Source organism: Prionailurus viverrinus, chromosome C1 (assembly GCF_022837055.1).
Source record: "Prionailurus viverrinus isolate Anna chromosome C1, UM_Priviv_1.0, whole genome shotgun sequence".
NCBI lineage: Eukaryota > Metazoa > Chordata > Mammalia > Carnivora > Felidae > Prionailurus > Prionailurus viverrinus.
The window spans coordinates 206,400,921-206,416,140 of NC_062568.1; the positions used below are offsets into that span (position 1 = coordinate 206,400,921).

Consider the following 15,220-nt stretch of genomic DNA (forward strand, 5'->3'; position numbering starts at 1 on the left):
AAAAGTCAAGATAACAGAAGTAGCTTCTCCTGACCGAGAGGCAGTAGATGAGTTCCCAGAGGCTGTAAAAGAAAATCACTGAGGAGAAAGGGTATCTGCCTGAACGTGTTTTTAATGCAGACGAAAGTGCCCTGCTCTGGAAAAAAAATGCCACAGAGGACATTTATTAGGAAGAGAAGCGAGCACCAGGATTTGAGGCAGGAAGGGGCAGGATAATCCTGCCATTGTGCAATACGGTCCAGTTTACAATCAGGACGGCCCTTATCTATAAAGCCGCTAGCCCTGGAGCTTTGAAGGGAAGAGGTAAACACCAGCTGCCAGTCTTCTGTTTGTAAAACAAGAAGGTCTAGACACAAGAGCCCTTTTTCTGGATTGGTTCCCTTGATGCTTTGTCTCTGAAGTCAAGAAGGACCTTGCCGGGGCGCCTGGGTGGCGCAGTCGGTTAAGCGTCCGACTTCAGCCAGGTCACGATCTCACGGTCTGTGAGTTCGAGCCCCGCGTCAGGCTCTGGGCTGATGGCTCAGAGCCTGGAGCCTGTTTCCGATTCTGTGTCTCCCTCTCTCTCTGCCCCTCCCCCCGTTCATGCTCTGTCTCTCTCTGTCCAAAAAATAAATAAACGTTGAAAAAAAAAATTAAAAAAAAAAAAAAGAAGGACCTTGCCGGTAAAGCGTCGCCTTGTACGGTTCTTGCCATATGAGACAATGCCCCTGGCCACCCAGAACCCCATGAGTTCAATACTAGAGGCATCGAAGGGGTTGACTGCCCCCAAACACAACATCTCTATTTCAGCTTCTGGATCAGGGTCATGACCTCTAAGGCTCGTTACACATGGTACTTTATGAAAAGGATTGTCAACACTTTGAAGAGAACCCTGATAGAAAGTCTAGAAGGATTCCGTCGCTGAAAATCCATTTTGGTTGTAGAAGAAGCCACAAATGCCGTCAAGCCTGGACCAGTAAATTCCTGCCGGAGAGAACTGTGGCCAGATGTCGCGCATGACTTCACAGGACTTAGGACAAAGCCGATCAAGGAAACCATGAAAGAGAGTGAAAGAACATGGAGGTGGCCCAAAAGATGGGCGCTGAAAGGTGATATGGATCTTGGAGAAATTCAAGAGCTAACAGACACCACACCAGAGGAATTAACAGAAGACGGCTTGAGGGAGACGAGCGTTTCCGAACCAGTGCCGGACGACGAAGACCTCAGGGAAACGGTGCCAGGAAACCGATTGACACTGCAGTCCGGCAGAAGGGTTCGAGTTACTCAAGACTGCTTGTGACTTCTTTTATGACCTGGATCTTTTTCTGATACGGGTACTGAAACTGAAGGAGACAGTGGAAGAAAGATTGGTACCGTATAAAAACACCGTTAGAGAAGGCGCCTGGGTGGCTCAGTCGGTTGAGCGTCCGACTCTTGATTTCAGCTCAGGTCATCACAGTTCGTGAGATCGAGCCTCACGTCAGGCTCTGTGCTGTCAGCATAGAGCTTGGGATTCTCTCTCTCCTCTCTCTGCCCCTCCCCTGCCCTTCTCAAAATAAATAAACAAACGTTAAAAAAAAAACAACAACATTGTTAGAGAAATGGAAAAGCAAAGAAGTCAGACAAATTACAACGTATTTCTGTAAAGTTACACAGAGCGCTGCACCGTGTCTCCAGCCTCCCCTTCCCCTTCTGCCACCCCTGAGGCCTCAAGCCGACCCCTCCTCTGCTTTAGCCTACTCACCAGGAGACTAACCAGGATAAGGACCCTTACGATGAGCCACTCCCATTTAGTGAACGGTAAATCATCATCGTGCCATACAGTTGATGAACTCTGTGGGTCTTCGTGTGACAATCTATTGACCGTATGGCAAGAACGGTACGAGATGTTTTTGTATCCTGATCGCCTGACCATTCATCGTGTCAGACGTCGTGTGCAAGACTTGTGTGGCAGTGGACCGCCTATTCCCGTGTGGGCGTTAGGTGAGTGAGATTTACTGTGAAGTTAATAGCATGTTGGTTTTCTTACTGTTTTATAACTTTACTTTCAAAGAATTACGTCACCATACAGTAGAGTGCGTGTCTCTCTCTGGTAATTGGAGAAAGTGTGTATCAACCTATCACAGGTACGTGGTTTTTAAAAAAATGTATCAGCGTTTCCAGCACTGTAATGTGAACATGACTGTAATACTGTGCACCATAAAAACTTGGTAACGACTCATTCGTCAGAGCATAGGCGAGGCTACCATGAAGCAATCGTATTGATTACACTAAGCTACCGTGATGTAGTCTTATTGCTGCTGCTTCATTATTAGTGCCTGAATCATTATACCTATAAGTAAACACGAATTTCTTTCTCACATCTTTTCATTTTGCTATCCGGTGTTAGTAATGCATGTAACATCCACATTGTTCTGCTTCATAGGAGATAATGGTCACGTGGGTGCTGACAGATGATTCATCTCATAAACAGACAACATAAACTTACAGTATAGAGAAATACAGGACGGGGCTGTAAATAGATTTTTCTCTTCCTCGTGATTCTCTTAATAACATTTTCTTCTCTCTAGCTTTCTTCGTGGTAAGAATACGGTGTGTAATCCATACACAAAGTATGTGCTGATTAACTGTTCTTATTATCAGTAAGATTTCCAGTTAACAGAAGGCTACTAGCAGTTAAGTTTGGGGGGAGTCAAAAGTTACACATGGAGTTTTGACCTCACAGGGTGTCTGTGCCCCTAACCTCTACGTTGATCAAGGGTGGGCCATCTACACGAAGTGCCTAACACATTATCTGATAGAATAGGCATTCCATAAATGATAGCCCTCAGAGATTTCCCGTCTAACTATAACATGGGGCTTCCCATGGATGAGCACATACAGCCCGAGGATCTTTGTTTTCTCCTAGGAAAACAGAACAGTGTCACCTAAATAGATTAAATGAATAGTACTTGTGCGACGCCTAGGTGGCCCAGTCGGTTGAGCGTCCGACTTCAGCTCACTCAGGTCACGGTCTCGTGGTTCGTGAGTTCGAGCCCCACAGAGTCGGGCTCTGTGCTGACAGCTCGGAGCCCGGAACCTACTTCGGGTTCTCTGTCTCCCTCTCTCTCTGCCCTCCCCTGCTTGCACTCTCTCTCTCAAAAATAAATATTAAAAAAAAAATAAAAAAATAGTACTTGTGATGGTACTTTATAAATCCTAAAGAATTATCCAAATGTAAGGTATCATAATTTTGTCATTGTTCATTCATTGAACAAGTTTGAGCTGAGCACCCACTGTGGGCCAGCTACACCAAGTCCTCAGAGCTAGAATAATGCAGCAGTGGACAAAACATTATATTCTAGCGGGGAGAGACAAGACACAAATAAGTGAAAATATATACGATTGACCTTTGAACACGTGGGGGTTAAGGCATCAAGCCCCCCCCGCCGCCAACGCACACACAGTTGAAAATCCACATATAACTTTTGTCTCCCCCAAAACTTAACTACCAATAGCATACTGTTGACCAGAAACCTTACCGATAACATAAACAGTCAATTAACACCTATTTTGTATGTTATACACAGAATATACGGTATTCTTACAATAAAGTAAGCTAGAGGAAAGAAAATGGCGTTAAGGAAATCATAGGAAAAAGAGAAAATACATTTATAACCCTGCACTGTCTTTATGGGGAAAAAAAATCCGCATATAAGTGGACCAGTGCAGTTCACAGTCCTGTGATGTTTGAGCACAATTGTGAAGGACGTAAGACAGCAAGCCGTACAAATACATATCTGGGGGGAGCATTCTAGACAGCTGGCTCTGCAGGCGTGAAGGCCTCATGGCGGCAGCACGCTGCCTTTGGCCGGGAGCGAGATCACCACTGCGACCGAGCCGTGTGACAGGAGGGAGGTGGGGTCAGAGGAAGACCTGGGATGAGGTAAGGGGCACATCGTGTAGGGTCTCGGGAGCCACCGTACGGACCGTGTGTGGGAAATGGGAAGCTGTTAGCTGCTAGCTGAAACGCACGTTTCAGAAGGATCGCTGTGGCTACGTGTTGAGCGGGATTATCCGCGAGGCAAGGGGTGATGCCAGGAGGTCTATTTGGGAAGGAACTGCGGCAGCCGTAGCAGAGGACTTTGGCGGCTTGCACCCTAGCGGGAACCGTGCAGGCACAAGGAGGGGCTGGATTCTTGAATTTGAGATTTGGGGGTCAGTGAGGGAGAGAGGAGTCCAGGTTTTTGTACTGAGTGACCGGATGGTTAGGGTGGCGTTTGCTGAGTCAGGAGAACTTAGGCAGAAGGAGCAGTGCGTTTTGGGGTAGAAGGTCAGGAGTTTGCTTTTGAACGTGTTTCAGACACCTGTTGGGCTTCTGAGCAGAGAACTGAGTTGTTCTGGGGGGATCTGGGCGGAGACCCAGATCTGGGGAGCCGTCAGCACATAGCTGTGATTTCAGGTTCCCCAGCAGCATACCAGCGTCAGAGAAGGGGGGTGCTGGGGACCTGAGGTCAGGAGGTGAGGAGCAAGCCGGGGAGACCAGCGGCGTGAGGAGGAGAGGAGACCCAGGAAAGCTCGGGATCCAAGATGCCAAGGGAAGAAAGTTTTCGAAGAGGAGAGACTATTAAGTTGGATCAAATGCTGTAGCCGAGGCAAATAGGGTGAAGGCTGAGAATTGAGCATCCGATTTAGCAGACTGAGAGTCCTTGGTGACCTTGACAAGGAGAGTGGAGAAGATGTCTGAGAAGCGAAAATACCTGTGTCGAGAATAGTGTGCAAGTTGAGAAATTGTTTCCTGTGCTTCTCAGTTTGGACTGTTTTTAAGCAGCCGTTTGGCTAGGAAATAGGTGTGAATTCTCAGCCAGTCCATTTAGTCCGTGCTGCCCATGGGATTCTTCAGATTCTGAGAAAATAACTTGCCTTAGTTGTTTCTACCTGGGTTTCCGGCGACAAGGAGAGTAGCACGTCCTCAACGGGACCCTGGCGTGGGGCCTCCCAGCACCCTGTCACCCTGTCACCCTCGCCAGAGGGTGACCTCATCGCTGTGACCTCAGGTCTGCAACTCAGCTTTCCCAAACCAGGGGAGGGGTCCTTGGCGGCCAGCCCCCTGCCGCTTCTTGGTTGTTCAGTAGGTGGTGCTCTTCTGCCTAAGTTAGAACAAAACCAGGCCCCCTGCAAGGTTCTGGGGGAATCCAACTCCTAAAGATGAAGAGTGGGCTCCCTCCACTTGGCAAATAGTTCCCCTGCAGGGTTGGGCAGAGGAGTTGCTGTGTAGACCCCACAGGGGCTTGGCAGGTGGCACTTGTGAGTAAAGGTCATCTCCCTCCCCACGTGCAGCGCCTGAGAGAAGAAATGGAAGAAATCACGCAGCAGCAGCTGGTCCATGACAAGTACTGCAAAGACCTCATGGGCTTCGGGACGAAACCTCGCCACATCACCCCCTTCACCAGCTTCCAGGCTGGCCAGCCCCCGCAGTCCAATGCCTTGGTGGGACTGCTGGGGTACAGCTCTCACCAAGGCCTCATGGGTTTCGGGGCTTCCCCCAGCCCAGCGAAGTCCACGCTGGTGGAGAGCCGGTGTTGCAGAGACCTGATGGAGGAGAAATTCGATCAGGTAGGTGGCGAGAGGCCTGCCCCCTCCTCTCCCAAGCCCCGTGCTCCCTTTCCGTGGCCAACCCTGTGTTCTCCTGTCTCAGGTGTGCCAGTGGGTGCTGAAATGCAGGAATAGCAAGAACTCGCTGATCCAAATGACAATCCTTAATTTGTTGCCCCGCTTGGCTGCATTTCGACCTTCTGCCTTCACAGGTGAGGATGTCCGTGGACACGTCATATCATTACCTGTTTAAGGGAAATCGCACGGAAGTGATTCCAGAAAGTTACATCTGCCTCTCATTGGAAGCAACAACTAAGGGGCTAGTCTCTGGTTTCTCTGCCTCACGTCTGATTTCAGTGGGGCCCGGCATAGGGTTTCCACAAGTGTCTGAGGCAGCCGACACGGGAAGGACCAGAGTGTGTAGGCAGAGAGGCAGTCCTGGAGCCAAGCGACTTCGTGCGTGTGGAAGCCAACAAGTTCATGACGGACGTCAGAGGGACCGAAGGAAGGGCAGTTTGGGTTGAGCTACTCTGCAGCAGCCCCTCTGTGGGGCGGGGAGGATGTGGTGACCGCCCTGCTTCTGCCCCTGGCGTGGTCACCCACTGCCTCACCGCTCACGGGGAGGAAGGACTGGAAGTTTCAGAGGCAGGTTTCGGTGATGATGGCCTGGGGGCTCCTGTATTCCTGCCCTGTTTTCACTGGGCAGCAAGAATCCCCGGCTCCCAGAGCTGCCCCCGCCCAGATGCTGGCTTCTCCCTTGGGCCTTCCTGGGCTACTCCGGCCGGAAGTGCTCTTCCCCCTTCCTCGATAGCCTCCGGCTGTGGAAAGACTTTGGCGTCAGACCTGGGATGAATCCTGCTTCTGTCCTTCCTGGGATGAATCCTGCTTCTGTCCTTCACCGTGAGGTTTCAGACAGGTTATTTGACCTTCCCAGGCCTCCACTTCCTGACCCGTAGAGGCGGAATAACAACAATCCTTGCCTCACAAGGTGAATCGTGCTCTAAACACCTGCTCTAAATGCTTGGCACAGAGTAGGCCCCCATAATTGGAAACCATTATTCTGTTATTACTGCCTCCTCTGCCTCCTCAGATCCATCTTAGAAGTAAGGTAAAGGGAAAAATTAGAATAATACTCTGGTTGCCTGTTCATACTTAATATCCTCATCTTACCTCCCTGCTTGCTGAGTGCAGAGCCGCCGTCTCGAACGTCTCTTTGCACTTCACTGTGGTGCCCGTCGCCTGTGCTTAATAAGCGTTCAGGACCAAATGAGAGCCAGGAGTGGAAGTGGAAGGTCAGCCTGACCCTCCACAGACGCCATCCTCTAGCACACAGACTCATTTCACACTCCCCAGTCCAGATGAAATAGGAAAAAAGTATAGTTGGTGAGGTGTTAAATATGCCGCGTGTGAGAATAGAAGGTGTTGAGGAAGGACAAGACAATTAGCCACATAAAATCAATGAACCAGAGAGAAATGATATGAAAATTGCCCATATTTTTTTCAGTTTTCCGTTTTTCCCACCTGGTACCCAGCAGCTATTCTCTTCTTTAATGACCAGACATGCCCCTGTTCAGTAGAGCTTTAAATAATTGTGGTGTGAAAGTCTCTGGTTCAAAAGAAAGTAATAACTAGGCCAAATTTGATCAAAGTCTGTCATGTTGTGGAAGCAGTTACCCCAGTAAGTTCAAAGGACCGCCTAGCAGCAGGATACAGAGGCTCAGAGGGCCCCTAGGTTTATTCTTTTGATGTGGGTTTTTGTTGTTTTATTAAATAATATACTAAAGCGTGTCGTTGATGTTCAGCCTGGGCAGCCTCCATCCATGGAGCCTCATTGGGAAAGTGCCACATCTTTAGAGCTTACAGTTTGGACGTCGCCGCTTAAACTTCCTAATGACAGAAGCTCTGGACCTATCAAAAATGCCCTAAGATTGGGCTGGGCTCTCTCACAATATCAGATCCCTTAATCTCTTAGGGTGCTAAATCTGGCAAAGGAAATCACCCTCTTGATTTAAGCTCCCTTCCTGCTGAAATGCTGTTCCCGTCCAGAAGTCCCGTCTTCCTGGCTGACGTGATGTGATTTTCAAGCCCCAGCATGCTTCGGTGTCATTTGACCACGAGAGCCACGAGAGAAGATCTTTCTCGTCAGAATAAATGCAGGGAGGCATATGTGCTGTCTGGGACTTCAGTTCACTGCCTCCTAAATGAGCTGTGGCCCTCAGCACCCCTCACTTTCTAATGGATGTGCGGTCTTGCCTTCTCTGCTGCCGTGTATATTCTGCGGGTGCACGGACTTGAGGCCAGCAAGATGGAAGGGAAGAAAGAGAGGCAAAAATCAGGAAATTCCAACCTTCAGAGGAGTAATAACACTTTGGCTTAAATTGCCCGAGAATCGCCTACCCGTGCACATTGGCTGATGTAAACTTAATGAAAATACACTTGTGGCTTCCCAAATTACAGACTAAATCTTGTTCTATTAAATATAACTATAACAGAAATCTCTGGGTAATAGCAAAGTGATTTCCAGGCCTAAGCTGAATAGAATGGCCTGTTTATTGCAAACAGTATCCAACAGTACTTTAAATTTCAACATAATATAAAATCGTTTAGATGATTCTCTTTGTTTTTAAGCAAGATTTAACATATACTTCGTAAGAGCATGTAGTCGTTCCCTCAAAATATAGCACTAATGGGGACGATCGTGCCATGTTATTGTTTCAGAGGCTCTTTAAGTTTTGGGTGGGTTTTTTTTTTTTTTTTAATTAAAGGGGAAAAAAAAAATCTTACATTTCTAATATTTCCAAAAGATGTATCTGAGGAGTGATTAGCAAGCGATTATCAAGACTGGTTAATACATCCTCTAAATTCTTCTTTACATCTTTCCAGGCGGCTGTCTTAATTTATTCCTAAATGTAAGTGTTTTATAGGAACTCTGACCTTTGGTACATACACCAACCCTGACCTTGAGCCATATGCCTTGTCTTTTTTGTGATCAGATACCCAGTACCTCCAAGATACCATGAACCACGTCTTGAGCTGTGTCAAGAAGGAGAAGGAACGGACAGCAGCCTTCCAAGCCCTGGGGCTCCTTTCTGTGGCTGTGAGATCTGAGTTCAAGGTCTATTTGCCTCGTGTGCTGGACATCATCCGAGCAGCCCTACCCCCAAAGGACTTTGCCCATAAGTAAGTGTCTCTATTAGGATTTCACCCTCCGCCCCATTTGGTTGGGGAGGAAGGATGCTCTATCCCAGTTTCCATGGAGCTCAAGCCCATTCTCTGCATCATTAACCACCAGGGTGTAGCAAGTCATACAAAGAACAACCCTTCCTCAGTTGAGTTCCAACCTTTTTCAAACTAAGTGATATACATGTGTGTGTGTGTGTGTGTGTGTGTGTGCGCGCGCGCATATGTATATATGTATGTATAAGTAGATTGGCCTGGTGAAGGGATAAGCCTCCCCATTCTAGAGCCCAGCCTTCTCGTTGCAGGGAGAATTTCTTTCCGTCTGGTGGCTGTGCTCTGCACCCTGGTCCCTGATGTACACATTGTTCAGTTCGCTTCCTAAATAGGTACCTTGGCCAACACCGCGCTAAGCCACATGGTGCCTTTTGTGCCAATTCAGGAAAGGGGCCCCTTCCTCAAGACACGTGACTGCCATCTGCTGGGCTGTGGTAGATCCAAATGTGTGGTGACTAGGGTGTGGTGGGCCCCCTAGAATTGGGCAGGAGATGACCGGCACACCAGCGAGTCGTGGCCCTGCCTGGGTAACCTGCCCTCCTCGCCCCAAGGCGATTTTGAGGTGGGGCATCACAGAATGTCATTGTGTCTTAAGTGGCCACTCACTCACTCTTTCGGTCCTCTGCAGGAGACAGAAGGCAATGCAGGTGGATGCCACAGTGTTCACCTGCATCAGCATGCTGGCCCGGGCAATGGGGCCAGGCATCCAGCAGGATATCAAGGAGCTGCTGGAGCCCATGCTGGCAGTGGGACTGAGGTGGGTGTCGGAAACCTGAGCTCCCGTCTCGGGGAGCATGAGACTCGAACCGCGGTTTCGGGGTGGTGCTGAAAGCGAGGCGTGGGTGTTTGCGTGTGAGATTGGGTAGGCGGGACAGCTCGCGCTAAACATGGGCTAGTTTTGAATCCTGGTTTCATCTCTAGTTAGCTGTGTGATCCTGACCCGGTTACTTAACTTCTCCGAGCCTCCATTTTCTCACCTGAAAAGGGGGCACAATAGCAGCTCCTGTTGTCTGGGGTTGTCATGGAGGTTAAGTGAAGGAGTTCATGAAATAGCCACTCTCGGCACACGACTTTGTGTATAAGAAGTGCCTGACCGATGTTTGCAGCTATTTATGTTGTCGTTGGGAAATGGCCTGGCTTTCCTTGCATTAGTTCTCTTTCTCTGTAAAATAAGGACACTGCTCTCCGTTTGCTTCCCAGATTTTTAATCGAGACTTGGTCTTCTGCAGTGGCTAAATTATATTAAGCAAGTTCCTCTCTGGCAAAGACCAGAAATTCGTAGATTGATCTGAAACCTCTGACCAGGCCAACAGAGTTCCGGTCATTTATCCTAGTTTGTAGTATCCTTTCTACTTTAAAGACCAAGCGGTGATGGGCCTAACCCCCTGCTGGACGAGAAGGGCTGTTTCTTCTCAAGAACAGACAGATGTCTTGTCCAGCACCATACACGCCTGGTTTCCTTCCCCTCAGCCCTGCCCTCACTGCTGTGCTGTACGACCTGAGCCGTCAGATTCCACAGCTGAAGAAGGACATCCAGGATGGGCTACTGAAGATGCTGTCCCTGGTCCTTATGCACAAACCCCTCCGGCACCCGGGCATGCCCAAGGGCCTGGCCCATCAGCTGGCTTCCCCTGGCCTCACAGCCCTCCCTGAGGCCAGCGACGTGGGCAGCATTACTCTTGCCCTGCGAACTCTCGGCAGCTTTGAGTTTGAAGGTAAGAAATTGCCCCAGCTCTTACCAAGACACGGAGTGTTGCTGGGAACCCCGAGGAAGGAACAAGGGCGCCTAGCATTGCCGGGTCTTGGCTGGGGATCTGGAGACCAGGTAGCTGATCGGGTAGCGGCTCAGCCTTCTGGGCTCTTCGCATGCTTTGTTAATTCGTGCTCTTTGTTTCTCTGTCCCACCCTGAGTTTGGGGGCAGATGGTGTTCAGGGAAATTCTGCATTGATCCAAGGATTGAATGCTTCAGAGAGACGAGAAAGTCAGAGATGGAGCCCCACCCCATCCCCCCACATCCATGAAGCGGAGATGGCGTTTAATGCTTTAAAATGTCTAAGCCAGAGGCTTTAAGGTGTTTCCGTTCCTACGGCAGTATGATTTTCAGCTGTGGCGTCCTGTGTAGTTCGGTTTAGAGTTCTAAGCTGCAGATAAACCCACATTAATGCCCCTAGGGAGATCTGTTTCAGGAGAGAAAAAGGGATACTTTTGAAATTTAAGATCATGTAGGTGGTTGCTCAAGACTACAGGGAAACAAGCAAGTACAAAAAGCCTAAATGTGCGGTCTGAATGCTTACAGCCATCTGTGGTTTCCCTCCTGTAGCTCCTTCACTTGCCTTGATTAACACCCAGCATAATATATTTCTAATGAATAGAAAGTAGCTATATTTACACCCAGCCAACATCAGACTCTCTTTTGCTATTCAAATCTGGGAACTAAAATAGACAAGGTAAATTTGATCAAGAATTGTTTTACTCTCTGGGAACATAAAGAAAGGTTTGGGTCAGAATAAAACGAAATAATTCATCCTTTGAAGGGAATAAAGAAAAGATTAGGATGGGGGGGTGGGTGGGGGGAATGCCCTTTTTCTGTCTCCCAGCTCCTCTGCTTCCCTTCTGCCTCTGCTGATTCGAAACCCACTTGTTACCTTTTTAAGAGAAGAGTTCTGGGTCAATGTCTTGTTGAAAACTGAATTCATCGCCATGAAATGAAAAACGCAGCCAGCAAGTTGTAGGCCTGCTGTCCAGAGCAGCGGTGTTTATTTTGTCTTCTCTCTGCCTTTGTATCCAGGCCACTCTCTGACCCAGTTTGTCCGCCACTGTGCGGATCATTTCCTAAACAGCGAGCACAAGGAGATCCGCATGGAAGCCGCCCGCACCTGCTCCCGCCTGCTCACGCCCTCCGTCCACCTCATCAGCGGCCACGCGCACGTCGTTAGCCAAACTGCGGTGCAAGTGGTGGCAGACGTGCTCAGCAAACTGCTCGTGGTCGGGATCACAGATCCTGGTGAGGTTCATGAGACAGGAGCAGTCTGGGGGAGTTTGGACACTCGGGGCACCGGGAATTAGCCAGTTTCATGGCGTGCCCTCAGGGAGGTGATGGCCGGCTCTTTCTCTGCCAAAGCATTAGGCTTGGCTACTCCAGCCAGGTGGCGTAAAACCATCTGTCTTTAATCCTGTTGTCTTTGCTCCTGTGAGCAAAGAATGACAGGTTAGACGAGAGAAGGGTAAGTGGCAGCCTCTCACGAGGCCGGGGGCAGCGGGGGCGGAAACTGGGAAAGGACCAGAGGATGACGGCATTGAAGAGGCATTCCAAGGCTCGATTGCTCTTGCAGACCCCGACATCCGCTACTGCGTCTTGGCATCTCTGGATGAGCGCTTTGATGCACACCTGGCCCAGGCAGAGAACTTGCAGGCCCTGTTTGTGGCCCTGAACGACCAGGTGTTTGAGATCCGGGAGCTGGCCATCTGCACGGTGGGCCGGCTCAGTAGCATGAACCCGGCCTTCGTCATGCCCTTCCTGCGCAAGATGCTCATCCAGGTAATGGGGTGACAGTCACACCTAGTGGCAGTCTGGAAGGGACTGTCATTGTGAGAGCCATTTGGGGAAAGAGAGATGAGGACAAGGAAGGGGAGAAAGATCAAGATGCCTGGTAAAAGCCACATTTGGCTCCAAGAGTCCCTGTTTTCCCAGCTTGGCAGTTACAGTTCAGGGCTGATCGCCTCATGAGCCTCTTACCCCCAGCGGCACGACTCCAGGGGCCTCTTATCCCCGGCGAACCTCGTCTGCAGGCAGCTCTTTTCTTCTTCCTGGCAAGTCACCGGAGATCCCGCTTCTTGGCACGTTTGGCTCAGTCTGCTGCCGATGGTGTCAGTTTTGCTAGCACCTCTCTGTCCCCCTGCTCTCCTGCTCCCACCAGGTCAGGCACAGAGGCCCAGGATGACAGTGGTTCCAACTCTGCTTCTCATAGTCGTTGCCCCCGGCCTGTGGTCCGTGGCTTTCGTTCTTAAATAACGTCAGATGCCAAGCCAAGCTGCTGGACTGGAGCCAGAGGTAGATTTAGGTTGGCCTTGCTGCTCCATCTATTGGGACTTTTTTTTTTTTTTTTTTTAAGTGGGCCCGGTGTGGAGCTTGAACTCACAACCCCGAGGTCAAGAGTCGCATGCTCCACCGACTGAGCCAGCCTGGTGCCCCAGGATTTGCAATTCCTGCTAAAACCTGACTCCTCAGTTTTTGTCTCCACGTAGCCTCATAAACTCTCTGGCCTCCTGGTTAGGGGCCCATGGTCCAGTCCTTCTTGCCTTGAGTGATTTCCACCCACCTCTTCTGGGTCTCAGTGTGGCTCGCCCGGTCCTTTCCTGTCCCCTGACTCCACCTTGTCCCTACGCCCCCCTCTGCTTCCTGAATCTCCCATGGTTTCTTTCGAAACAGATACTTTTCCTAACACGTAAAAACTTAAACACAGAAAAACCATTAACGTGTAACTTTCATCCTAAACAAATGTCATGTATTCACGGTCTGTCCTAGCTAAAGTGAGTGTAAGTTATATCAGTCAACAAATTAGAGGATTATATTATGTTGGTACTTCTGTTTTTATTTTTATTTTTAATTTATTTAAATTCAAGTTAGATAACATAAAATGTGGTATTGGTTTCAGGAGTAGAAGCCAGTGATTCATCACCTCCATATGACACTCAGTGCTCATCCCAAGAAGTGCCCTCCTTAGTGCCCATCACCCATTTAGCCCATCCCCCTACCACCTCCCCTCCAGCATTTAAGAGTCTCTTATGGTTTCCCTCCCTCTTTGTATTTATCTTAATTTTCCTTCCCTTCCCTTCCCTTATGTTCATCCACATATAAGTGAAATCATATATTTGTCTTCCTGTGACTGACTTATTTCACTTAGCATAACACATTCTAGTTCCATCCATGTGGTCGCAAATGGCAAGATTTCATTCTTTTTGATTGTCGAGTAGCATTCCAGTGCGTGTGTGTGTGTGCGTGTGCACGCGGTCACACATTCTCCCCATTTTCTTTATCCATTCGTCACTTGATGGACATTTGGGCTTTTTTCATACTTTGGCTGTTACTGATAGTGCTGCTATAAACATCGGGGCGCATGTGCCCCTTTGAATCAGCGTCTTTGTATCCTTTGGATAAATACCTAGTAGTGCAATTGCTGGGTCGCAGGGTAGTTCTATTTTTAATTTTTTGAGGAACCTCCATACTGTTTTCCAGAGTTGCTGCACCAGTTTGTGTTCCCACCAACAGTGCAAAAGGGTTCCCCTCTCTCCGGATCCTCGCCAACATCTGTTGTTTCCTGAGTTGTTAACGTTAGCCATTCTGACAAGTGTGAGGTGGTATCTCGTTGTGGTTTTGATTTGTATTTTCCTGATGATGAGTAATGTTGAGCATCTTTTCAGTTGTCTGTTGGCCATCTGGATGTCTTTGGACAAGTGTCTGTTCATGTCTTCTGCCCATTTCTTCACTGGATTATTTGTTTTTTGGGCGTTGAGTTTGATTAAGTTCTTTATCAATTTTGGATAGTAGCCCTTTATCTGATATGGCATTTGCAAATATCTTCTCCCATTCCATCCGTTGCCTTTTAGTTTTGTTGACTGTTTCTTTCACCGTGCAGAAGCTTTTTATCTTGATGAGGTCCCAATAGTTCATTTTTGCTTTTATTTCCCTTGCCTCTGGAGACATGTCTAGTAAGAAGTTGCTGCAGCCAAGGTCAAAGAGGTTGCTGCCTATTTTCTCCTGTAGGATGTTTATGGTTTCTTATGTCACATTTAGGTCTTTCATCCATTTTGAGTTTGTGTGTCTGGTGTAAGAAAGTGGTCCAGGTTCATTCTTCTGCATGTCGTCGTCCGGTTTTCCCAGCACCGTTTACTGAAGAGACCGTCTGTTTTCCACTGGATACTGTTTCCTGCTTTGCTGAAGATTAGTTGGCCATACGTTTGTGGGTCCATATCTGGGTTCTGCATTCTGTTCCACTGATCTGTGTGTCTCTTTGTGTGCCAGTACCATACCGTCTCGATGATTGCAGCTTTGTAATGCTCCTTGAAGTCCGGGGTTGTGATGCCTCCAGCTTTGGTTTTCTTTTGCAACGTTACTTTGGCTGTTCGGAGTCTTTTCTGGTTCCATACAAATTTTAGGATTGTTGGTTCTAGTTCTGTGAAAAATGCTGGTATTATTTTGATAGGAATTGTGTTAAATATGTAGATTGCTTTCAGTAGCATACGCATCTCAACAATATTTGTTTTTCCAGTCCGTGAGCATGGAATGTGTTTTCATCTCTTGGCGTCTTCTTCAGTTTCTTTCATAAGCTTTCTATAGTTTTCAGCATACAGGCCTTTTACCTCCTTGGTTATTCCTAGGTATCTTATCGGTATTTTTGGTGCTATTGTAAATGGGATCGATTCCTGGATTTC

General features: G+C 48.4%; 1 protein-coding gene across 2 annotated transcripts in view; it reads left to right on the plus strand.

Annotated features, from left to right (window-relative positions):
- MTOR (mechanistic target of rapamycin kinase) overlaps positions 1-15,220 on the plus strand; it is a 135,336-nt gene that overhangs the window by 9,314 nt on the left and 110,802 nt on the right. For both annotated transcript variants that reach the window (XM_047870834.1, XM_047870835.1), the window contains exons 7-13: positions 5,299-5,574; positions 5,657-5,765; positions 8,547-8,733; positions 9,416-9,544; positions 10,258-10,502; positions 11,577-11,792; positions 12,121-12,326. In XM_047870834.1, the coding sequence (XP_047726790.1) occupies positions 5,299-5,574; positions 5,657-5,765; positions 8,547-8,733; positions 9,416-9,544; positions 10,258-10,502; positions 11,577-11,792; positions 12,121-12,326 (1,368 nt within the window). The remainder of the gene's footprint in view (positions 1-5,298; positions 5,575-5,656; positions 5,766-8,546; positions 8,734-9,415; positions 9,545-10,257; positions 10,503-11,576; positions 11,793-12,120; positions 12,327-15,220) is intronic.